Source organism: Xyrauchen texanus, chromosome 17 (genome assembly GCF_025860055.1).
Source record: "Xyrauchen texanus isolate HMW12.3.18 chromosome 17, RBS_HiC_50CHRs, whole genome shotgun sequence".
NCBI classification, from domain to species: Eukaryota; Metazoa; Chordata; class Actinopteri; order Cypriniformes; family Catostomidae; genus Xyrauchen; species Xyrauchen texanus.
The window spans coordinates 2305556-2331673 of NC_068292.1; the positions used below are offsets into that span (position 1 = coordinate 2305556).

The 26118-nt window shown below is 39.2% G+C and overlaps 1 protein-coding gene across 1 annotated transcript in view; it reads right to left on the reverse strand.

Moving 5' to 3' along the window:
• The window catches only part of LOC127657569 (plectin-like), a 101900-nt gene that overhangs the window by 33125 nt on the left and 42657 nt on the right, over window positions 1-26118 (reverse strand). Inside the window, exons 4-20 of the mRNA XM_052146426.1 lie at window positions 25775-25807; window positions 23978-24055; window positions 23083-23175; window positions 20344-20510; window positions 17518-17633; window positions 17079-17185; window positions 11529-11648; window positions 7106-7201; window positions 6846-6973; window positions 4984-5077; window positions 4688-4842; window positions 2737-3061; window positions 2456-2533; window positions 2193-2354; window positions 1044-1148; window positions 857-952; window positions 648-773 (exon numbers count right to left, since the gene is read on the reverse strand). Coding sequence (XP_052002386.1) covers window positions 648-773; window positions 857-952; window positions 1044-1148; window positions 2193-2354; window positions 2456-2533; window positions 2737-3061; window positions 4688-4842; window positions 4984-5077; window positions 6846-6973; window positions 7106-7201; window positions 11529-11648; window positions 17079-17185; window positions 17518-17633; window positions 20344-20510; window positions 23083-23175; window positions 23978-24055; window positions 25775-25807 — 2079 coding nt within the window. The remainder of the gene's footprint in view (window positions 1-647; window positions 774-856; window positions 953-1043; window positions 1149-2192; window positions 2355-2455; window positions 2534-2736; window positions 3062-4687; window positions 4843-4983; window positions 5078-6845; window positions 6974-7105; window positions 7202-11528; window positions 11649-17078; window positions 17186-17517; window positions 17634-20343; window positions 20511-23082; window positions 23176-23977; window positions 24056-25774; window positions 25808-26118) is intronic.

Here is a 26118-nt window from a genome sequence, read left to right on the forward strand (position 1 = left end):
GGGCATGGTGCCGATGAAACATACCAAGTTTCAGCATTTTACGACAAAATTCCAAATGGCTGAGCCCAAACATGGGGTATCATTCTACTCTGTATGCCTCAAGGAATCTGATTTGACCAGCCTCATGATTATAGGCCAAATTATACAGAAGTTATAAGCAAAAATAGCCATTTTCATATTTCTTGACCAGTAGGTGGTGCTGTGCCGAACCTGCTTAGATACCTCAAGGTTATAGTTGTGCTAATATTTACCAAGTTTCGTTTCAATATGCCAAAGTGTGGCTAAGATATAGCGCTCTGTCAAATCCATTGAAACGTTATATGAGAACAATTCAGTCTATCAAAAATCTTTTAAAAAATGTTTTTTTTTTTTCAAGAATGTCTCTAGATTATATATGCCAAATTTCAGGCAAATCAGATATGTGTTCTAGAAGGAGTTAAAAATAGTATGTTTAACTGCTGGAAAATCTAGAAAGAAATTAAAACCAATGGTACACGTTCAACTCTGCAAAAGCCAAGGAAAAAAAATACTTTTATCAGCATAAACAAGTGCAAATTTGAGATGTTGGTGATGCTAATGTTTGCTCTGGAACATGTTCAGACTGTCCTCAATCAGTGTGCCAAATTTCATAATCTGGGTAAACTTACGACAGCGTCCTGGAGCAAGTCCTCCAATCGAGTGGCAGTGGTGGTGCGGTCACACGTGTACTTCTTCTTCATGGTGTCCTGCATCTTCTTCATCCTCTCCTCAGCCTCTCTCACATCAGCAAAGAACTACGATTGAAACAGATAAGGAACAGTTATAATAGTAAAAAAGATCTGAAAACTGCTTATTCTTCATTAAGGCTTTGCTGTACCTGGAAGTATGCTGTATTCTCTTTTAGATGTGTTTCGATACAACAGCATACTTGGAGGATCCAGCTCCACTGGGTCTGTAGAGCTGCCATGAAGGCCTGAGGAACACATATATAAGATGTATGTAACATATACATGTGTCTATGATATCTTAGTCATGTAATGGAAGAAGCTCAGTTCAGTCTATACCTCAACAGTCTTCTTGCCTTGATGGCCATCTTTGATGAGTCTGTCTCCAGTGGCCTGAATGTCACTGACTTTTTTCTCCCGGACCTCCAGCTCTCTCATAAGTCCCTGAAGAATTAATTAGACCATGAAGAACGCTCCGACATTCTTTGTGTGAAACAGTAAAACATCTTGATCCAAATGAAATGTCTTGACACTCATCTCACAACATTATTGAACCATGTTTTGCTGGTCCTTGTATGTTTTACTGTAGATTCAAAAGAACTGGCTCAGAAGAGTCATTCGTTCAGGAATCTGACTATACTGGTCGCACTGTGTGTTTCGTGCTGTAGATAAAAAAAGGGCCTCACAAGGGTCTTTTGTTCTGGAGTCTGTCTGCACTATTCATGCTAAATGTTTTGCAGTCCAGATTCAAAAGAACAGGCTCATAAGAATCATTCATTCTGAAATTGGGCTACACTGGTCACACTGTATTTTTAATTCTGTAGATTAAAAAGAACAAACTCATAAGAGTCAAAAGATCATAAGAGTCATTTGTTTGGGAATCAATCTATACTGGTCACACTGTATGTTTTATCTGTAGATTTAAAAAACAGGCTCAGAAGAGTCATTCGTTTGTGAATCTGACTACACTGGTTACGCTGTATGCTTCACTCTGTAAATATATATTTTTTTAAATGTCTCATTAGGGTCATTCATCCGGGAGTCTGACTGCTTTGGTCATGGTCAATGGTCATGGTCAGTGTTTTGAAGTGTAGATTTCAATAAATCGACTCATAAGTGTCTTTTCTGGGAATCAGGCTGCAGTGGTCACAATGAATGATTTGCAGTGCAGATTCAAACGAACCGTTCAGAATAGTAATTCATTCAGGAATTTAACTACACTGGTTGCGCTGTATTTTTTTGTAGTTCAGATTCAAAAGAACCGGCTCAGAAGAATCATTCATTTCTGAATCGAACTACACTGGTCACGCTGTATTTTTCATAATGTAGATTTTTTTTTTTTTTTTAAACTCATAAAAGTAAGTTGCTTGGGAATCTGGCTACACTAGTCGAGCTGTATGTTTCACTCTGTAGATTCATTTGAATAAGAACCGTTTAATGTTTCCCAACCCTACTCGTGAGAGTGAACAACAGTGGTGCCACACTTACGGAGTAGTTCTCTTTCTTAGCAGTCATGTTGGTGTTGCGTTCACTCCAGTCGTAATTGGTTTCCTCTTCCTCTTTGTCATTAAGCCACATCAGTTCTTTAGTGGCAGCATTCACAAAGTTGTACAGATTGTCAAGATGTCTCAGTCGTGACTTGGATGAGTTCTAGACAGAAAACAAAATAAGTGCTGAAACTCTCCACTTCCACAGACTTCATGATTGTTAAGAGTTTTTTGTAAGAGTTTTTAACTGATATTAACACTCACCAGCAGTTTGGTGTACTGCAGATCAAGTCTGCCCAGATAGTCTCTGTATGTGCCTTTACTAAGAGGTGAGAGCTGATTCTGAAATAAAAACAGATGTAGAGACACCACAATACAGTAATCATTTTATTACATAAAGTGACAGAGTATTTGCTCATTTTGAGATTAACACATTGGCCATATTCAATATTAAATTTAGTGCACATATTCTTTTTTCGTTTCGATATATGTGGTTGTTGTTAAAGTATAAGTTGTCTGGTTCACTGTTTTTAATGGTATTTTACCTCATCTGCTCGTGCTCGTTCAATCTTAGCCTTAAAGTCCTCAATGGTTTGGTGAAGGCCTCTGTGACTTCCCAGCTGAGACTCTACAGAAGGAAGGTCAATGCCCCACTCTGAAGTGTCAATCTTGCGCTGGTTCTCCTCCACCCAAGCTAACAGGTCCTGTGCATAGCGGAGGGTAACCTCATCCAACTCAGGGCGTACACGCTGCGCAGACTTCTGAGAGACGTGTGCGATAGAGACTTGAGTAGCTGAAGTGGCACTGGACTTGAGCCTCAGACTGTACTCAGTGCGCAAGTTCACCAAACGCTCATGCAAACGGTAGACTCTGAGAAAAGAAAGTCAAGAGTCATTCTGTTGTCTTTATTTAAAGATGTTACCGTTAGCTTTAAACAATTAGCTTGTTGTATAATTTTTTCTCTCTCTCTCTCTCTTATGAATAATGTAACAATAAGAAAATTGCTAAAAATATATATTTATTCCAATTGCTTGATTACCAAAAGTCTGTAGGGTCATTAGTGACCCGAGATTTGTAACAGTCTCGAAATATACAGTATATTTGCACTTACTGTACATACTGTAAATCATGTTTTATGAATATTTCATATTGTATGGAAGTTTACAATGGCAGGATAGCTATTTCTTTTTTTATTTTCTGTGCATTGATGGTGAATTATCAGTATCCATATGCATGTACACATACAATACATGATATGTGATTTGTTACTCAAGGTGGCACTGCTGTTTCAGTGAATTTGACACTGCTATTTGACGAAGAAGAATTTGACTATAGCAAGTACATGAACACATGAAAAATATAATAGCGTAAAATATGTGTAGCGTATGTGTTGTGTGTAGCCCAATATGTGTTTGACAGTCAGTTGCGTCTCATAAAATTTCAGAGTGAAAATAATACATTCTGTTCTATCATTTGTTGCATTACATCTCTTTGATAAAGCAATAAAATATAACATAATAAATTATATTCCTTTATTTTGTACATTTTACACAATCCGGTTAATTTGAAGATCTATTTTTGATAGATAATCATCCTGGGTCACTAAACCCGAGGTACGTAATAATGTCCTGCGAAACCAGCCTGAATCTCATGAAACGTACAGTACGTGAACATGACAACATTTTTGCAATTCAAACTTTGCGTGCTGTAACACGTTAGGCTGCAGGTTTCCAGTGAAATACTCGACAAAAGCAAAAATAAAAAATCTAATTTTCTGAATGAACCACATAATTTTGCTATGACTCTGTAATGTCACATGTCAGCTTGAGTTCATGACTGGACTTGAACCGCCCCTTACAAAAAATCTATACTAGCCGCTCGTTACTTTCACATGCAAATGAGCTTGTGATTCACCACAAATGTTTTCCAGAAGTTTGCAGCTCTTCACCGGTAGTGGTGAACCTCCAGCAAACCTTTGATAATACAGGACAATTTGCTGCAAGTTTGCCACAATGCTCATTTGCATGTGAAAGTAACGTGGCGAATTTGTGGGACGTTTGCGGAAAACTTGCAGTGAACTCTCAATGTTTGTAAGGGTGGTCCTCCGACTTTAATTCCAACGCCCTATCAGGTGAGCCACCGCGCAAGCTATCCATGTTGGAATACGTGTATAAATGTAGGTGGGTCTGTAATACAAGCATTACATTTCTATTTGTATTTTTTTTTCAATAAATGCATTAGAGTAAAAGTGTGTTGATATCATAAAACAGCGAGTAACAGAGAGAAAAATATGTTTATAAATTCATAATCAGCCATTAAAGTCATGATCTGATTGAAAGTGAATAAAAAATATTCACTTCACCTGGAATCTGCAGGGAATTGTACCTGGAGACACGTATAACACGTTTTCAAAATGAGCAGGTTGGGCAAAACACTCATGCATGTAGGAGTTAACCAGCTTCACCAGCTTCACCAGCCAAGCTTTGATGGTCTCACCTGCGATACATCTGCTCCGCCTGCAGGTGGCGCCCATCTTTCAGAAGCTGAACATCATTAAAAAGGAGACGGATCATTCCGTCTGCTTTATCCAGATCACTCTCCACCTCAACTGAGTGTTGAGCTGGTTTACCGGCTGTCAGAAGTCGAATGTCCTGCAACAAGAGCGATAATGCCATTCAAAAAGTTGAGTATACTAAATACAGTTGTGTTGATCTATGAAGCAACTTCACATTTGATCTAATAACAGCTGTAAAAGAGTCAATGGTGGTGTGAATGCTTGTGAGTGTTCTCACCGTCTGCAGCAGAGTCTCGAGCTGGTTGAGCTGTTCCTCACACATGCCTGATTCCATCTGTACTTTACTAACAATCTGCTGGAGACGTTCAAACCTGGAAGAGATTGGAGCAAGATACACAGAACAAAAATACATTTGGTCAATGTTGAGGTTTCAGTGGACATTTACATCTCTGTTGCTCATGAGGAGAAGTTCTTAATCATTCAAACTGAACCCGAGATTACTTTCGCAAAAAGTACATTTCCATAACGATAAAACCCATGACACTGGTGTTGCTAACATCGTGCCAGAGACCGCTTAGCATGAGATGGAGCACCTGTTTTAAAATGAATGGGATAAACTGAAACATCCAATATAGCAGATGTAGAAAAGGAAGTCCCACCTTACAGGTAAAAGAGCCAATTACCTTTTAGATACAGACATCATCTGTCAGTCAGCTTGAAAATGCACATAAGCATTAGCTGGACAAGCCTGATGCCTCACACTTTTTTAAAGTGATCTGAGCTAAAGAAGCACAATTTATGATACTATTGTTGAGAGTTGAAGTATATTCTTTGATTATAACCTTGACCAACCGTTTTGAAGATTTTGGTCTTTCCCCATTGAAGTAGATAGGAGCTGCACTTTAATGTTACGTTTGTCCAAATAAAATAGCTGCCTGAGAGTGCTCCAAAGTTGGACGCCGAGTTGACTGACTTGCGTTTAAAGGGAATTTCCATTTATTAATTTCTTTGGCAAGTACTCATGTAACAAGCGGAATAAAAAGCAGTCAGATTGTCACATTCACAATATAAACACCAACAGAAATCCAGAGGTGGAATTCAGCTATTTCTGGTGACTCTATGGTCTCTTTCTTCTAACATAATAATGCAATTTCAACTCAAATTTTTATTTTATTTCCATTTAATTCCACTTTAATTAGTAAGTAGTCATGTTATAAGCAGATACTGTTCAGCCAGCTGGTCATTATCGCAAAATAAACCCTGTCATGTGAATAAACCCTTTCTGGGTTTATTTTCCGATAAGTTTCAGCTGACTGTACAGAACCATTTTGCGAAAAAAAATATACCCCAAATGAGAAAAACATGATGAGAGAAAAACAACACAAGCCAATATATAGGAAGGAACTCACAGTTTTCCAGGACGAAGCAAATACACTAAATGGTAGGGGTCTGTTAAAAAAGCCATTATTTAGAGTCCAAAAGTACTCAAATCTTTCCCCATAAAGCAGAAAAAAACATGTTTTTGCAGTTATAATCCAGTCATGGGACTCAAACTACAGCCAGGAAAAAGCCAAGTCGTTGTAGCACTTGGTCAGCCATTCCACAGCGCTGCCCATGAAAGAAACTGTGTGCTGAATATTCCTCTTGTCCAGAATCAGGCAACATTGTCTTGTGACAGGGGTTGTGCCCTGTATTTGACAATTCTACATGAAGATTATTGATAACTGAGATCATAATTGTGTCACTGATTCTCACCATTTCATTCTTTTGCCAATGGGGTAAGAAAAATAAACTTAATTCAAAGGGAAAATGAAAATAAAATGTATTGTGACACTTCACAGTTGTCAAACGTTACACATTTTAATGTGTATCACTCTGCTAGGACACCAGTGTGAACTTGAGAGGAACTGACATTATAAATCCACTAAAAATCACCTTGACAACAGTTAGGTAAAAGTCATTATAAAAATGGCTCAGAAAATTTAAGCTCGTTCCGAGAAAAGCTCAGCATTATTTGTTTGCAGGTGCCGCTTGGTTTGATATTTTGTCATCTGATGCAATGACATTGAGAAGACTGAAAAAGTCTGACCTTTGTCATTGTTTTTAGGAGTGCTACTGTCTTATAAATGAATCACGTACCTTTCAAACTCTATTCTGAGAAGCCTCTCCCTCTCTAGAATGGTCACATGGAGTCGCCCCCATTCCTTCTCAACATCAATGGGGTGGTAACCAGGAGGAACCTTAATCTGACCGGCCTGAACTGCACTCTGTGGAGAAATTTAAGATGCAAAATCATATTATGGCATAAATAACAGTAATTTACAGGAATAAAAGCAAACATTTCTCAAGTTAAATCTCCAAGATCAAATATGAATTGACATTAAGTCTTGTATTCAAACCTCAAAGGACTGGTAGAGGTGTTTGGAGCGGATCTTATCTGACTCTTTAGGGGGCAGCTCTGTCTCTTTAAACATCAGAAACTGACGCCACAGAATCTACAACATAAAAGACAGTAAATATGTAAATAATTAAACATACATTTAGATATCTAACATGATGTTGAGGCCAAAACATGCTCTATACAAGTATGTGAAAGCAGACGCTTCTAGCTACACACAGGCTCAATTTCACACATCGTTGCATTCTGAAATGTGTCAGATCACATTTCATTACACAACGCAACTATGTGTTGGATTCTCGATGTTGCCACAAGAGGTGCTATAGTGAGATTAGTGTGAACTGTCTGCATCTCTGGTGAAATTGCATGGCAGAGCAAAAATTTTAAGAGAATATTGCTGTGCAAGTTGAGTTAAAGACAATATATACAGCAGTTTACCAAAATAAAAACAATTCCAGTTTAATGGCATTGACATTTGAAGGTAATTCTAACGCCCCCTTGAATACTGAGGTTTGTTTTGTGCGGTAATGCAAGAACACGTGTTAAGCATGTTCCACCTGACCGCATGTTGGTAATGTGGTGGCCAAGCTCTCACATCTGTGTTCACGTATTTGCGTAGAGTATGTTTAGGCCTTAAGAATGCACAAGATGTACATGTAAAACACTTAATACAATTAAACTATACATTTAGTTATATACATTGCACTGTATTCTCAGCGTTGACCAAAGACTTCACCTACTGTTGCACTTGTGTACATGGTAGTGTGACAATAAAGTGATTTGATTTGATTTGAAGAGGCGCTACAGCGGGCATTAGCAAAACTGTCTTCATCAACAGTAAGTCGGAGCAAGAGTTTGAAAAGAATATTGCTAAGCTAACTGCTTGTGTAATAACACATCCGTTTTCATGACACAAACATTTAAAGGTATCTCTAAAGGCAGGGCCGGCCCAGGCTCTGTTCGCGCCATAGGCGAGATTTTAGATTGCGCCCCAAACTGATGGGACCATTCTGTGATTGCTGAAAATTTTGCTGCTACTTTTCAGTAAAACTGAATAAAGGCTGAATAAAATTATTAATTGTTTATTTTACCATTCTTCAATGCAGTGCTAATTTGTTATTCAATTTAACACTATATCAGGAGTCTGGTTTAATAGTCAAATAAAATATTCTGACGTTATAGATTCTAAACTCTTATTTTAATGTTTGCTGCAAAGAGGACAAAGGTGTTTTATTCTCAGAACATTATCAACTTGTTTACACGCTCATGGGTCATGATGTGGGTCTCGTCAATGGTTTATTTGGCATCCCATTCAGCACAAAACTGAATAAAACAGGCTGCATGACACAGATAAATGATTACTGCCAGAGTAACATTCACATATAGGTATGAGGGACTTTAGCATTTCATAAATAACACAAAGAACAAACATATTCCTCTCTCACTTGGTTTTGCTAGTGTGTCCCCTCTATGTGTGAATGATGCGAAGATCTATTGGGATTTTACTAAAGTTTATCACTTGGTTTGCTTGGCACTAAACAGCACACGCAGCCTCACAAATGGACACTGAGTGGCTACATCACACATTTCTTTGAGCATAATATTGCACTACTGAGCACTACGTATTTTATTAAATTTGTATTTGAAGTGGAGAGAGAGATTGCGCACACTCACTAACATGGTTGCCACATTGGATATTATGATGTCACATAAGGCGAAATATTTCCTATTTGTGCATGTGTAAAATTCTGGGGTGTTGCATGTATTATCTGGCAACCCTGAGCATATTAAAAGCTTGTGGATGCGCGAGATGTCCCATTGCCAGATAAATGAAAGATCTAATAAAAACATTCATGGTAAATCAACCCACGGGCAGTAGTTTGCTCTGGTTTGCAATTGAGGGTGCTTAGCATGAATGCTTTAGACTACAGTCCTTATCATGGTCTCTTTTAAAAGAAGACACTAAGAAGTGTTTTGGTGAAGTGAAAGCAAGCAGCAATATAACTGAAATTAAAACAACATTATAGAAGCTTAAGTATATTTGAAAGAAAATACACTGCACTTTTCAAAGTAGGCTAGTAAATAAACATCAATGGCTGACATGAACAGTCATTAACTTGTGATTCTTACCCTTATATTGCTCTTTTCTCTTCTTTGTGCCACTTCTTGTCTTGTGCACCTGATAATGGTTCTTTTTTCACTCATTTTGTCCACATATAAGGATCTGATTATAATATAATCACATAGCGCTAGTGCTCAATATATGGGTAGAGGGGTGCACAGTCTTCACGAGAGGGTGCACTTCAGACAAAAACAATTATCTTTCATTATGCGGCACCTATCAGTCATTTTGCACCCTAGGCAACTGCCTATGCCACGGGCTGGCCCTGTCTAAAGGTAAGTCATTTGTTATCACTGATCCACATTAGGACAGCACACATGCAATGCGCTGGTGCAGCCTTTGTGGCTGCATATGAGTACTTGCGTAATAGCGTTTTAGCCTAAGTCTGGTTCAAAATTTCTGCATTCAAGCTTTATCTAATATTCCGTATTCAAAACAAGTTAAGCTTAATGTGTCATAATGTTGATTACCACAAACATTTATTTAGACTCCCTTTCCTTAAAAAAGCAAAAGTCGAGGTTACAGTGAGGCACTTACAATGGAAGTGAATAGGGGCCAATTTTTGGAGGGTTTAAAGGCAGAAATTTGAAGCTCATAATTTTATAAAAGCACTTACATTAATTCTTCCGTTAAATCTGTATTATTTGAGCTGTGATGTTGTTTAAATTTAAATTTTTACAGTAATGTGAGGGTTTTGTTGATATTACATCGTCATGGCAACAAAGTTGTAAAATCATCTATAACTTTACACAGAATAGGTTAATAAGTTATTTTATCTCACTTAAATCATGTTTACATGCATATTGTTTATTTTTTGTGTCTATACTTTTAAAACAGTGAGTATTTTAACATTCAAAAATTGGCCCCCATTCACTTCCATTGTAAGTGCCTCACTGTTACCTCGATTTTTGCTCTTTTTAAAGAAAAATTTACATTTATGGCAATCAATATAATGCCATAAATGCTATTGAAAGTGCTCTCTGAGTTAAATCACTTAAAATGAAAGAAAATAATTATATACAAATAATGCAAATAATTAAATATTTAACAATTCAGGATTTGACATAGGAAATTAATGGGCACTAAACATTTCAGTGCAATCAGAACAGTTTAAACTTTCTTCCTTAAGCAGGTTCATTTAAATTGTTCAGAAAACATTGCAAGTTTTCATTGTGCACGTTATGACTTTATTAGCAAAGAGTGGCATGGAGATTCTTTCACAAAGCAGGTCAAATAAATACCTGCCCTCAGACCAAAAGTACTCCTGTTACATAGCCGCCTCGCCCTAACGGCACAGAGCCATACAAATTCACACAAAGTTGTTCAAAGACAGAAAGCCTGAACTTTCTGATGTGGTGTCCTATATTCATGCAGTATAATTTCTTCCAGTAACATGCGATTGGATCAGGAGGATATAATTCTATGTATGTTATTCACAGTGTTGGGGAAGCTACTTTGAAACTGTAGTTTGCCAAGCTACAAGCTACTCAAGCTACACTTTTTAAAAAGCATTTAGCAACACTACAAGACAAAGGGAGAATACACAGAGTATAAATTGTGCATGGTAAAAGCCCCATTTTTTATAAAAAAAAAAAATTATTGCAAACTTTTTCTGTGCTGGTTTACTGCATGATTCACTAAAGGAATTCTGCAGATCAGACAACGGATAAATATAAAATATATAGTGATAAATAAGAGCAGTACGTGTCAGTTTAGAAGAGTGTGTTTAATTATTTTCCCAGTTCGCTTGGCTATAAAGCTCCATGCTCAATACATTGTGACTTAGAAAACAGTGTTTTGTGAGGCTACAGTGCAATTTGTTGGAAAAAGTAACTTGTTTCTGATACACTTTTCTGGCAATATCTTAGCTACTGTCTCACTAGCATCGCTACATTTATTTAGTCACTCCCCAACACTGGTTATTCGTCCCTGTGTGCTTTTTCTTTACATGACTGTAAACAAGTTACCCATCCTCATGAAAAGACAAGCTTAGACCAGCATGAATTTCAACAGTTTATGCTGGTTAGCACTGGTTTGTTGCTGGTCTAGGTGGAATTCAGAAGCCTGGTGGGGACACCAGCACAGTAGCATCCCATTCCAAAACACAACATACAATATACTGGTGACCAGCTATGCTGAGGCAGATCATTCTCCACAAAATCCAGACAATGTGCATCTTATAAATCCAGACAGTACAGCAGACAATAAGACTGCATTTCATTCAATAACTGGATACGAAAGGGGTTACTACTAGCAAACCATGTCACAAAACAACAGCAGACTTCAGATTAGCGTTCCTCACCTCAATCTCCTCATAGTTGGTGGGAAACTTCTTTTCCTCAAAGATGATGACATGATGTCTGATCCACTTCAGTAGAATGGTGACCAGCTCATAGTATTCCTGCCAGCGCAGTTCCAGCTCCTACAGCCAAAGAGCACAAAAACATCTCAGAGAAGAACAGGAGAGCTCTTTTGCCCATGTGCTAACTCGCTAAGTCACTTACCACACATACTCAATTAGGCTTCAACAAACTTAGACTTGTCTGATAACAACACATGAAGGAATTGAGAAACATAAGGAGTCCAAATATAAGAATAGCAAATGTAGGGGTGGATAGGTTTATTTTTTATTGTTTAGTTTATGGTAAAGCTCATATGAATTACATAGTTCTCTTTCTAAGTAGGCCTAATGAGACACAATTGATGCTAATGGTGTGAAGGACAAATGTGATCATCAAATACATTTGACAGCAGCTCAATTAAGATACATGAGGGATTTTGGCAGCTATTGTCTAGTGAGATCCAGATCACACAAAATCTATTACTTCTCAAGTTTATTTTAAGCATCCTTCTTAAGGATGTAAACATGGAGGTGAAATAATGTCCTGACACCATTCTGTAACTACAATGAGGGTCAAAGAAAGACTTGATGTTATTTGAATGTACATGAACACAAATGAGATGTGAGAGCTATGGGAATTTTAAGAGAAATCTCTATCCTGGTCTTATGACAAGTCGTAATAATTAGTAGATGGCAGTCATAAAAAATCATACAAAAATGGACTTTAACTTTTAAAATAAACAAATCAACAAATAACGTTCTTAGGTTTTTCCTAAGTTTAACCCCAAACCTTAACCTAACCATAAAGTCTAACCCCTTACCCAAACTCTAAACCAAACCATTATTTTAAAAGGGAAATTACATTATTACAGGTTATTGACAGACATCAGTCATTTGAATTGCAGAAATAAACATGGGATGAGTTACCAAATTTGTTCACAGATGCTTCCTTTTTTTAAAAAGTGTTGAATAGGAGGTTAGCTTAATTTTGATGCCTGTTTTGTATCGCTTTGAAATTCTGATTGGTTGGACTTTTTGGGATTAAAGTACGAGACAAGATATCTAAAGATTTTGCCAACTCATACAAATTGCTCTGAGTTGTCATGGGACTATTTTGGACAACATAGTCTCATAGAATGAACGTTACTATAACTACATGTTTGCTAAATTTTTCTACATTTTTACGTGCCGCATTCTACGTTTGGCTGCAATTTCCTGGTGAAATAAACACTAGAGGATTAGTGACTTTATACAAACTTACTTAATTACTTACTGCTGTTATGTTTACCTTGTCTTGTTTCACTGTTGCCCTTTTGTTTGTCATTTTTTGTCACTTTTGTTATTCCTTAGTTTTCACTTTTGTCACCCTTGTACCTCCATAGTCTTCCTGTCAGCCCTCGTGTTCACTGTTCATTGTTTTCACCTGCCCTCGTTTAGTTTCCCTTTGGTTTCTGTTTATCACCTTATCATCTTGTTTGAGTTCTGTTTGTTCATTGGTCCCTTTTTCCTATGTTCATGTATTTTAACCCTGGTTTTTGGTTCAGTCCTTGTCTATCGTTGAGTGTTGTTAGCTGGTATGTTTTCCCTTCCCGTGTGTTCAGCTTTATGTTTATTTCCCCATTGAGGGTTTTTCCCTTTGTGTTTGTTTAACGAATAAAGTTAACTGCATTTGGATCCGCACCGCCTCGCTGCTTACTCGTTACAGAACGATAGACCAAAATATGGATCCAGCGGTTATCCAGGCATGCTGCCGCCTCCTGGACCGGAAGCAAGGAAGCCACCCGGTGGAGGAACACATTAGGGACTTCCTGTTCCTAGCGAGCGCCACCGACTATCCTGACTCCTCCCTGGTGGTTTTCTTCCAGGCTAGCCTGACCGGTTCGCTCCAGGAGCGGTTGCCGCCGGCGACGCGTGGCTGGACGCTCTGTGAATTCATGGAGACACTTCTGGCATGCGGCTCACTGCTTACTGTGGAGGTGGTTGAGAATCCTGCCTCTACTCCCACGGCGGTGGCCCTCCAGTCGTCCTTGGCTCATCCTCTTCCACCTGCCCCACCGGTCAGCGAGCTCGCCCCCACGCCTGGCACGGTGAGCGAACCTGTTCCCACGTCAGCCACGGTCAGCGAGCCGGCACCTACGCATATCACGGTGAGCGAGCCAACGCCTACGCACGTCACTGTCGAGCGAGCCTGAAGTCCCTGAGCCGGCGCCTGTAGCCTCGACCGTCCCTGAGCCGGCGCCTGTAGCCTCGACCGTCCCTGAGCCGGCGCCAGTAGCCAGGACCGTCCAAGAGCCAGCGCCAGTCGTCGTGCCCGTCCTATAGCCAGCGCCTCTCGAGTCTTCTAGGGCTCCTACTCCCGAGCTTTCCAGAGCTCCGCCTTCCGAGCTTTCCAGAGCTCCGCCTTCCGAGCTTTCCAGAGCTCCGCCTTCCGAGCTTTCCAGAGCTCCGCCTTCCGAGTTTCCCGAGCTTTCCAGAGCTCCGCCTTCCGAGCTTTCCAGAGCTCCGCCTTCCGAGCTTTCCAGAGCTCCGCCTTCCGAGCTTTCCAGAGCTCTGCCTTCCGAGCATCCTGAGCTTCCCAGAGCTCCGCCCTCCGAGCTTCCCAGGGCTCCGCCTCACAAGCCTTCAAGGGCCCCTCCTCCCGAGCCTCCTAGGGCTCCGCCTCTCAAGTCTCTCGAGTCTTCCAGGGCTCCGCCTCACAAGCCTTCAAGGGCTCCTCCTCCCGAGCCTCCCAAGGCTCCGCCTCTCAAGTCTCTTGAGCCTCTCGAGCCTTCCAGGGCTCCGCCTCTCAAGCCTTCCAGGGCTCCTCCTCCCGAGCCTCCTGGGGCTCCGCCTCTCAAGCCTCTCGAGCCTTCCAGGGCTTCGCCTCTCGAGCCTTCCAGGGCTCCGCCTCCCAAGTCTCTCGAGTCTTCTAGGGCTCCGCCCCTCAAGCTTCTCGAGCCTTCCAGGGCTCCGCCTCCCACGGCTCCGCCTCCCGAGCCTCCTACGGCTCCGCCTCCCACGGCTCTGCCTCTCGAGCCTCCTACAGCTCAACCTTCCTCGGCTCCACCTCCAAAGCCTTCCAGCTCACCGCCTGAAGAACCTCCTACGGCTCCGCCTCCCACGGCTCTGCCTCTCGAGCCTCCTAGGGCTCAAACTTCCTCGGCTCCACCTCCGAAGCCTTCCAGCTCACCACCTGAAGAACCTCCTACGGTGCCACCTCCCTCGGCCCCGCCGCAAGAGCCACCCTCGGCTCCGCCTCCTAAGCCCCCCACGGTCCTGCGTACGCCTCCTTCGACGCCGCCTCCCAAGTCTTCTACGGCTCCGCCTCCTGAACCTGTCCTTGCCCTGTGGCCTGCTCCCAGGCCTCCTGAGCCCGTCCTTGCTCTGAGGCCAGCTCCAGGCCTCCTGAACCGGTCCTTGCCCCATGGCCATCTCCTAGGCAACCTAGATCGGCCTCTGTCCTGTGGCCTCCTCCTAGGCCCCCTGAGCCGGCCCTTGCCTTATGGCCAGCCCCCGGGCCATCTAAACCTGTCCCTGCCCGGTCGATACCTCCCTGGCCCCCTAAACCTGACCCTTTGTGCCCTCGTGGACTGTCTCATTACCCTTTGTGCCCTCATGGACTGTCTCGTTGCCCCCTTGGACTGCCTGTCTGCCCCTCGTTGCCCCCCTTGGACTTCCTGCCTGCCCTCTGTGCCCCTTGGACTGCCTTCTTGTTTTTGAACCCCCCCTGGTCTGCCTGTCTGCCCCAGGTGCCCTCATTGTGTTTTTTGTGGGTTTCCTGTCCTTTGTTTTTTGTCCCTTAGGATCGTCTGGAATCCGATCCTTTTGAGGGGGGCTCTGTTATGTTTACCTTGTCTTGTTTCACTGTTGCCCTTTTGTTTGTCATTTTTTTTGTCACTTTTGTTATTCCTTAGTTTTCACTTTTGTCACCCTTGTACCTCCATAGTCTTCCTGTCAGCCTTCGTGTTCACTGTTCATTGTTTTCACCTGCCCTCGTTTAGTTTCCCTTTGGTTTCTGTTTATCATCTTGTTTGAGTTCTGTTTGTTCATTGGTCCCTTTTTCCTATGTTCATGTATTTTAACCCTGGTTTTTGGTTCAGTCCTTGTCTATCGTTGAGTGTTGTTAGCTGGTATGTTTTCCCTTCCCGTGTGTTCAGCTTTATGTTTATTTCCCCATTGAGGGTTTTCCTTTGTGTTTGTTTAACGAATAAAGTTAACTGCATTTGGATCCGCACCTCCTCGTCTGCCTCGCTGCTTACTTGTTACAACTGCTATGTTATGATATCAAGAGACTTTTACTATAATGCATAATTTGAAAAAAAAAAATGTAACTCTCTTGTATTATAGACTCACCTACATTTACACACTTATTTCAATGTGATTAGCTTACACGGTAGCTCCCCTTTTGGACTTTGGACTCGGAGATTGTGATTTGAGCACAGTCAAGCATGAAAGCTGACACGTGACACGAAAGTGTCTTAGAAAGTGACATGAAATTACGTGTTTGATTCAGAAAATGTCCTTTTCATTTCTCGTTTTGTTTTTGGACCCTAACGGTTAGGTTTAAGTGTTGGTTTAGGGTAAGGATGTCTGATTTGTTCACTTCTTATTTGCTTATAGGACACTATTGGCTAGGTTTAGGTTAAAGATTTAGGTTAGGGAGGCACGTTTTACACATTAAAACCCTAAACGTAATATTTACATTTAAAAACTTTATCGGATTATGACACCATTTCACTCACTATTGGCGCCTCCTGCTGGACATTTCAGTGGAAAACTGCACCCAAATATGTAATGAAGCGTGTAATTTCGTTTTGTAATCAGATTTGGCGCATCATGAACGCTACGAAAAGCGAGCCAATTGAGTTCGCTACTCATGTCTGACCTGGCACGATGCATCTTGACATGCTGCATTTAAATGTACACAGAAGCATGTGAGATTTAAAGAGCTCTGGAAGAGGGGAATACTTTTAATTAATAATTGAAATACTGGTCTGTTCCTAAAACTGTTCTATTGATTGGCTGCAGATGACTTGAAATATAGTGCGCGAGTCATTTGGACTACTTTCATGGGGCTTTTTTATTTGTCATTTTTGGAACTTGGCAGCTTCAGTCCCAATTCACATTCATTGTATGAAAAAAGCAGCATGGACATTCTGCTTCTCTGTTTGTGTTCCATGGAAGAAAGTTTGGAATGAAATGAGGGTAAATGACGAATTAATTTTCAGATTTGAGTGAACTATCCCTTTAAGATATCTTTGTTTGCAAGAGTTCCATTAAAAGGGCATGAAAACAGTGCCAAATGAAGACGCATATTTATTGTCAGAGAGAATACTGATACTATTCAGCAATAGCGTGGGAATGGAAAAAGTCAAGAGGGAAAGTCTTACGGAGCCTCATTCATAAAAATGCTTAATCTTATTAGATTTTGTTCTATGCCTTAATGATTGCACTATGTGCTGACTGTCTTGAGTTGGTAGCTGGAGAAATACAGCATGCTTTTTTTATAAAAACGATGAGGGAAAAACTCACATTGGCTTTGACGCCATCCTGGACATCAGGAACACGTGGCATAGCATCATAAAGGGATGACACATATGTGATTATTGACTTCTCGTCAGGATGAGGCACGTCCACATCTGAAAACATATAAAAATTAGTCCGCATTCATGAATAGTTGTTTACATCACATGAACATTCATCACAAAGCATGAGCCGGTCAATAGAGTACAGCACCCATTTTTTAACTGCTTTGGCTCAGAAACATTTGAAGTGTATTACAAAATATCCAAACAAAGAAATAAATACGTCTTGATTGTGTCGTTCACAATGATTTATGTTATGGGTGCGGGCGATCATATCATTTCCATGTTAGAGGTGAACTCTTTTTAGGGAATATGGGTAGTGTAGTTTCGATATAAACACATAGAGCTAGCTAAAGTCCACCTTGCAGAGCTTTATTTAATCTTACCTTCTGGGTCAAGCAGTCGTGTGACCCCAAGTTCTTGCTCTGCTAATGTAAACGCCTGTTCCAGATTCTCCAGGTTGGTCTGGTGGTAAACCTTCGTCATGTCAATGAGCCTGGGCCTGAAGTAACACAGATACACAATGCAATGAGGAGTTAGTGTGTAAACAATGCACCAGCGTGTCCAAGACTTGATCAATTAACCTGAATGCATTGATGTATGCAGATATTCTCTGTACTACGAATTCAAACCATAAAATTAAATGAATGATGGAATTATACGAGATTGAACAAACGGTGCCTTGAGGCAGTCAATGGATTCAAATCATACAAGATCAAATAAGACCAGTCATATTTCATTATTAGAAAGTGGGACAAAAAGAGTTATGTATACAACAATAAATCATTTTCTTAGTCTGCCAAATGCATAAATGTAAATGTAAATACTGTACAACCTTTTTGTAAACTGTTATCAAAAAATTCAAAAGTAAAAGATATTCTCAGAAAACTGAATATATCTAGAATAACAGAAACCTTGCTTCAAGTAAATTTATCTGGTTTTAAAGATATTTTTACTGGAAACGAGGCAAAACAATAGTTCAAGAAAAGTGTATTTTTTACAGGGTAAAGTGGCCACCTGCTCTATAAATCCCAAATAACATTTGTGTCCTGAGGGAGGGAGTCATAACTGGCATAAACACCCAGAGGAGGGAGGGGCGCTGAACGACATACAAATAAACTATACACATTTAAAACAAATGATTCCTACAGTCTCAAACCCTTTAGATTCTTCATCACTGAACTTCTACATCAACAGAATGTTATAAATGTACTTGAGCAACACACCCAGTCAGCCCATTGACATGTATCATAGAAGGTATGATAAAGTATTCTCCAGTGTGGCACGAAGAGTTTGCCACCATGGTCAGATCTTCCGTCCTGAGTCCTCCACGGAACTGCCTTAGATCCCTCTCAGGTAAATAGTTAGCTGAGCTCCAGCCTGTCCCATTTTCTGTCTGAAAGTCCTCGTTGGAGTGAGCACCTGGACTGTGGGAGTCCCGGCCGGAGTCCAGGGAGCTTTCGGAAGGGATATCCTCACAAATCATGACCACCCTGTTCTCCATATCACTCACAGAACCCACAGTACTGCTGGAACCCGTCCGACGCTTCACGAAGGACAAACGTCTCTTCATGTTGAGCATCATTGTGTCTGATGGGAGTGTACCTTCTTCTCCAAGCTGATCAAAATACTGCTTCCACAATGCAATACTTGATGAATTCTCAAAGATCAATATCTCCTCTCCATGGAAGTTCTGATATTAGATACTCTTCTCCTGTTTCTTAAATCCATTTAGTCCCAGGGAGCTCGAAAAAAGCAAGCTAAACTTGAGTTGAAGTTAGCGTTTTATGCTGTGCAAGTGGTGCTTGTGCCTCTTCGCCTTTTCTGAAAGGAGGCAACTCCGACATGTCCTGTGGGTATTTCTGGTTGACAAAAGCATGAAACTCTCCCACTACAGCTCAGCAGGGTCAGTGGGGCGTACCCAAGCTTTGCAGGTACATGTCAATACTTCGGGAAAGGTGCCCTACGGCGAGGCCTGTCTCTGAGCTCATAATAACACGCCTCAGTGTATTTCTTTTCAACTCTCACTGTAAGTTTACCTTCATTGTATGTTTCTTTATAAAACTTCTTTCTCATTCAGTACCTTCCTGCCCTTTATGTATGTATGATGTATTTTTCCTGCCTTTGTATATATGGCACACCCTGATTGCAGGTGTGGCATGAGAAGACAGTTTTCCCTTTTTTTAAAACACGTTCCAGTTCATTTGTTCCATAAGTGATGTTTCTAAATTTTGCTAATGTTCAAATTCACTTACTGTACACATTATTAAAGTAATTGTTCATCCAAAATGAAAATTCATTTATGATGGCTTTATGTGTGAATTAATGTCAGAATTAAAGTTGTTATTCACTGAAAATCTTCCCCTCTGCCATAGCTCTCAAATACCATTCACGTTTGTGTAAATGTAAATATAGTTTGATGCCATTTTTGATGTCAATTACATTAAATGCCATGTGTTGAATAACCGTTCATGGTGCACCAATTTTTTGAGATTCAAAAGCTACAGCAGTGTAAAAACTATAATTAATATAGCTCAAGCTCAAAAGTAGTCATAAAGACAACTTTTATGATACTTAAAACATATTTTGGCGTAATTTTAATAAGCTTGACAGCCCCTGGACAATATATGGTTTCATTCGTATTTGTATGGAAAAGAGCAGCTTTATTGTTCCACAGAAGAAAGCAAGTCACACTGTATGGGTTTGGAACAACACGAGAGTGAGTAAACGATGACAGATTTGACATTTTTGGCTGAACTACTGTAAGTGAGATGCCAGTGCAAACTGTCAGTCGTGTGCACAAAGCTGATTTGACATCGCTCAGGGCAATTTCTCTGCTAAAATATGAACTTTTTACATCTTGGAATCAAGGACAAGTTTGATCAAGAGTGAAACTCAAAGTTAAGTCAGATTAGTCGCTTGTTAACAAATTGCCATATGCCAACGTCATCTGATGCCTTTCAAATGAACACTGCCATTGTGACTGACAGTAAAACCCTGTGAATAGCCATAAAAAAATCAAAAGACAACCTCTGCAAAAAAATATGATTTATCTGACTATTTACTGTGGCCCTAAAAAGTGTTTGGACACTTAAAATGTGTGCATATATTTGCATTATAAAACAAAACAATGCCATTTATGAAAAAAATAAACTAAGTACTTAAGAGCAATTTAGGAACTACACAAGCCGCCATGTTAACAGTTTACTCACTCGTGTTTGTGTATAACAGCGTTGAAGAGTTTTCCGTCCCTCCAACTAGTGGTGAAGTTGACACAACGGATGCCTTGGTAACCCTCCACCATCCGCTGAGACCAGAGGAGCAGTTTTTCCTTGGCTGACATGTCATCTGACTGACCGTTCACCTGGATATCTGAAATCTGCCAGAGTTTATGGATTTAGTGAAATTGTAGTAGAAGTGCAGACAGTTGCAGTGTTTAATTTTTTGCATGTCAAATCAATAAATACTCAGAGATAGGGTAGATGTATCATGCATGCATTTAAGAGATGGTCTTTGAAAATAAATTCCATAAATACAAACACATCAAAACGTCCCACTGAATACCATTCACCTCCTGGCTCTGAGACCTTCATTCCACAAACTGTGAATATAGGTAGAAAACAATGGCACTGTATGGAAATGGGTTTCCCACCAGTGTTGGGGAAGCTATACTTTAAAACTGTAGCTTGTCAAGCTATAAGCTACTCAAATATTGAAGAAGTTACCCTTTTGAAAAAATAGTTAGCTACATTACAAGTTACTAGCAAAAAGAGGCTAACCACAGTATATAAAGCTACTTTAAGGGGACAATATGCTTTCAATTGCACAATTTAATTAGATTTATAAATCATTACAGTATATATCTGACATAACTGTGACAATTTCAATTCTCGTGACTGCATTAAACTTGAACACATACATTTTTACCTTAAATATAACTAATAAAGCTAGAAAAGACCCTAATTTGGATAACCGAACTGTAATAAAGTGATGAAGTGAAGTATTTAAATCACATGAATTTTGGCAGCACAATGTGACAAACACATGTGGTGTTTTGTTATGCAAAAAAACAGTTTGTAATTGGAGAATCTAGACTATATTTAAAACAGTTAAACTACACACACTAATATAAATGAATTTAGTGGCACCACTACTTTTAGTTACTCTCCAACTCGTTTTAAGGCTGATATTTGAAATTACATAAAAATTATATATAAACCATCGAAGTTCAACAATCATTTAATAATGTTGTAACACTTCACAATAAGGTTCCATTTGTAAACATTAGTGAACAGTATTAGTTAACATGATCTTAAAATTAACAAAAAATAATAAGCATTTATTAATCTTAATTATTGTTAATTTTAACATTTACTACTACATTTTTTTTTATCAAAAGTTGTATTTGTTAACATTATTTAATGCACTATGAACTAACGAACTAACAATGAACATTTGTATTTTTGTATTAATGTATGAACATTAATAAATGCTGTAAATAAATGTATTGTTCATTGTTTGTTAATGATATTTTATGCATTAACTAATGTTAACGAATGAAACCTTATTGTAAAGTTTTCCCAATAATACTTAATGTTAACCAGGCTAGAAAATGAGCAATCAAGAGGTTGCAAAACCTAAATAATCTTAAAGTAGTGGGTGGGCAAAAAGTATGTGAACACAGACACTTCTAGCTACGCAAGCTCAATGCGCAGCTGACCACAAGTCATAACACAACGCAAGTATGTGTTGCATTCTCAACATTGCCTCAAGGGGCGCTATAGCATGATAAATGTTAAAATGTTCACCCAAAAAAATAAATAAACGCCATTCCAATTTCTAGGCACGGTCATGATTTCAAGCTCGATTACACTTCCTAGTGCTTGACATATGCATAGAGTGCAAGATGGCACCAGGAACTGTAATCAAGCTTGAAATCATGATTGCCAAGAAGACTGCTGATGTCAAGAGTTATGACAAAAACCACTTCAGAAGACTTTTATGCTGCCTTTATGTGCTTTATAAAGCTTCAAAATGTTGGTCACCATTCACTTGCATTGTATCGACCTACAGAGCTGAGATATTCTTCCACAAATATTTGTTTTTGTGTGTTCTGCAGAAGATAGAAAGTCATACACATCTGGGATGGCACGAGGGTGGGAAAATAATGAGAGAATTTTAATTTTTGGGTGAAATATTCCTTTAACTGTCCGCTTCTATGGTGAGTTATTTCTTTCAAGCCAATTACTATCATGGCGGATCGGCGCTTTGAAGAGAATATTGCTGAGCAAATAAGTTAAAGTCAATATATAAATAGCAACTTATCAGAATAATAACACATCCAGTTTAACAGGGTGGGGTTTAAATTAAACACTTTGGACAACAGATTCACATAAATTAGATCTCAAGAAATTGGTCTGGAGATTAGATTATGAAATAAGACTACATCAGAGAATCTACATTCGACATTGAACAGATCCGTGTTTAGGATGCTATATTTGAAGGTATTAAGATCATTGTGGTTGGCTGAATCATGATGAATATTTACAATTCAACAAATGATTGATTGAGGCAGATTGTCAAATTTGAAACATATCTGATTGCATGAGGCAGAAAATGGTTTGAAAAAAAAGAAGCTAATCTTGGACCACATTGATGTTTGATTGGAAGATACAGAGGCCCCTAAAAGTATCTGTATACTTTTGGACACTTCAACCACACTTAAAATGTATGAATGTCAATGCATTCATTACAAAACATACTGTATAATGCAAACAAGCCTACATTTTAAGTGTGGCTGGAGTGTCTAGGTACTTTTTGTGGGGCCACTGAATATAATACAATATGACCCAAGACACCCAAAGACAGAAATGATTGGCCAGACTGATTTGGAGCCCAGGAAAAGGAGGTAAATGGTAAACCAGAAACTCAACACTGACAGAATGGGAGACCTGGAAGTGGAGGATGATGGTCCATATTAGACCCAGTGTCAGCTTGGGATTTCCATCTGCAATGTCATCATTCCTGATATTCACCAGCTTGACCTGTGAAAATCAGAGGAGCAACATGCCACATTTGGTGAATTTGTATTTTTTTGAAGATTCTCCTATAAAACACTATAAACACATACTGTTATAAAAATAACTGCTTAAGTTGTTAAAGGAATAGTAGTAATTAAACCCCAAAATCACCTTCCTGTCACTCCAAACCTATATGACTTGAAAATACATTGTGAAACACAAAAGGAGAAATGTTGAAATATCTACTGGCTGCTCTTTTCATATAATGAAATTGAATGGAGACCCTGGCTGTTGAGTGGAAAAACAATAAATCAGCTCCATAAAAGTAGTCCATGTGACTTAGGTGCTTTATTCCAAGTCTTCTGAAGCTATACAACATTTTGTGTGAGGAACAGACCCAAATTAAAATGGCTATTCACTTATATCGAAGCTCTGAAATAGATTACAATGGTCGCATGCACGACAAAATGGTGCATCGACACCAAACATCAATGTTCTCATGTGTTTTTTGAACTAAAGTAATTGACGTCAAAACTGCAGATGCAGACATGTACAGCGGAATGGAACATTTTCAGTAAAAAAAAAAATATTTTAATGTTTAAAAGGAAATCCTCACACAAAGCACACATAATATATTGCTTCAGAAGACTTGGAATATAGTACACATGTCTTATGGACTTACATTTTTCAGCTTGAATCCCCCAGTCCCCATTTATTTCCATTATATGGGAAAGAGTGACCAGGATATTTTTCAGAAATTCACCTTTTGTGTTCCACGACATTTTGGGGTGAACTGTTCCTTTAAGAAGTTAAATGTGTGTTTTACCTGCCGGTGTCTGAGGAAGTCCAGTGCTATCTGTACATTCTGAAGTTTATGAAATCGCATGCGTCCTCTCTCACGAGGCTGTGGAGAGACACAGAGAGAGGTTAAGACATGTATTAAGGTACATAAAGAAACACTGAGGCGTGTCGTTGTGTGCTCAGAGAAGGTGGCAGTGAAGGAAGACAAAAAATGCAAGAAATATGAGGCTAAAACTAGTAAACATTGATAACAGGAAGAAGACATAAAGACTAAACGATGGCCATAAAAGTGATGATGTTTTGACCTCAGGGATGTCATATGGTATAACACTGTGGATGAATACTAATAGACTGCAAACTGTATGTATTATAGAAATCAACCCAACTGTTTAGTTGAGTTAAACCTTTAGAACCGAACACTTAATAGGTCTGACACAACAAAAATACACAATCTTAAAATGCAATCTTGAACTAAATAGGTATGCCTTGCACAAACATTTTGTTCGGACCCACTAACCCATAGTACGAATACTGCTCCACAATAAATGTATATTACATTTATATAGAGGAATCTGTTAAAAACTAAATTGGCCGAATTGGTCACACACCCAAAATATGATTAAAAGGTTCATATACAAGATGTCATAAAGAGAAACAGCATCGGTCATGTGCAAGCTGAACTGGTTAAGAGGCAGACAGTGGAGCTCAGCTACTTGATCTTCATTCATTATGTTATTCTTAACAGCAAACTGCCAAAATAAAAGTCCCCGACTTTAGAAAATAAGCATGCATTTATTAACTTATTTCAAAGACAGTCATAGTTTTATGTAAGCACAGAACTCTTAAATCCTAAAGTCTCTTAACCATCAGATGCCAACTTGTTAATTATTTGCTCAGTATTTTTTTGCTTATTTTCATCACACACATTGTCCTTGACACCTAGCATTGTATAGATTTCCTTAAAGAAAAGTTCACCCCAAAATTTAAAATCGTGTTTGCATGTCGTTCCAAACACGTATGAACTCAAAAGGAGTATTTTTAAAGAATCTGCACACAGCTCTTTTCCGTACGTCAACAGTGCATAGTGACCGTGCATGCCAAGCTCCAAAAAGGACAATAAAAAGCAACATAAAAGCAGTCTATACGACTACGTTTTATACATTTTAAATCTTCTGTAGCCATGTGAGAGCTTTGTGTGAGCAACAGACCATTATTTATCTTGTCATTCCCTGAGAATCTTCCCCTTTACTTCAGTTCTTAAAATTCATGATCCATTTCACATATTTGAACTGGTGCATCACATTGGGTTGTGACACATGTGAGAAGCAGTTTTGGCATCAAAACCATTTTTTAAACATGAGCGGTTATGCACTTCAGATTTCAATGTGGAGGGGAAGATTATCAGTGAATAACGACTTAATTTTCAAACTGTTCCTCACATATAGATATTGTATGACTACAGAAATATTGTAATATATATTTTTTGTCCTTTTTGGAGCTTAACAGCTCCTTGAATATCTCCGTATGTGTTCCACCAAAAAAAAAAAAAAAAAAAAAATATATATATATATATATATACACACATGTATAATGAACAGAATAAGGGTTTGGAATGACATGAAGGTGGGTAAACAATGACATGATTTATTTAATTTTTGTGGTTAATTATTCCTTTAAAATCACTGAAATGTATACAGCACTCTTAGAGAAGGAAGCTAATTAAATCAAGACTGCAACACACTGGTGGTCGTGACATCATGCACAGGCCAGCCACAGTGAGTGACCCATGCCAATGAAGCATCTACATGTTAAACCCACTCACCAACCGTACGCTCCGCACAACGTCCCTCTCCCGCTGCTTGACCCAGCAAGAGAAGCGCAAAAAGGGCAGACACAAGTCAAAGGGCAAAGGTCAGCAAAGATATGGGGGGTCAGGATCAAAGGAAGATGGAATGATGACGAATACATAGCCATGACATCACGTTATAGAAATTGCACTCGAAGAGAGCAATTTTTGCAAAAGAAATATTATAGAGCCCAGCATTACCAGAAAAAAAATTATGTTTACTATAGAAATGCTTATGATTTTTCCATGACATTTTAAGATTTAAAAAATTTACATTTGATATGTTTCCAGGTTTTTCATGACAGTGGGAACTCTGTGAT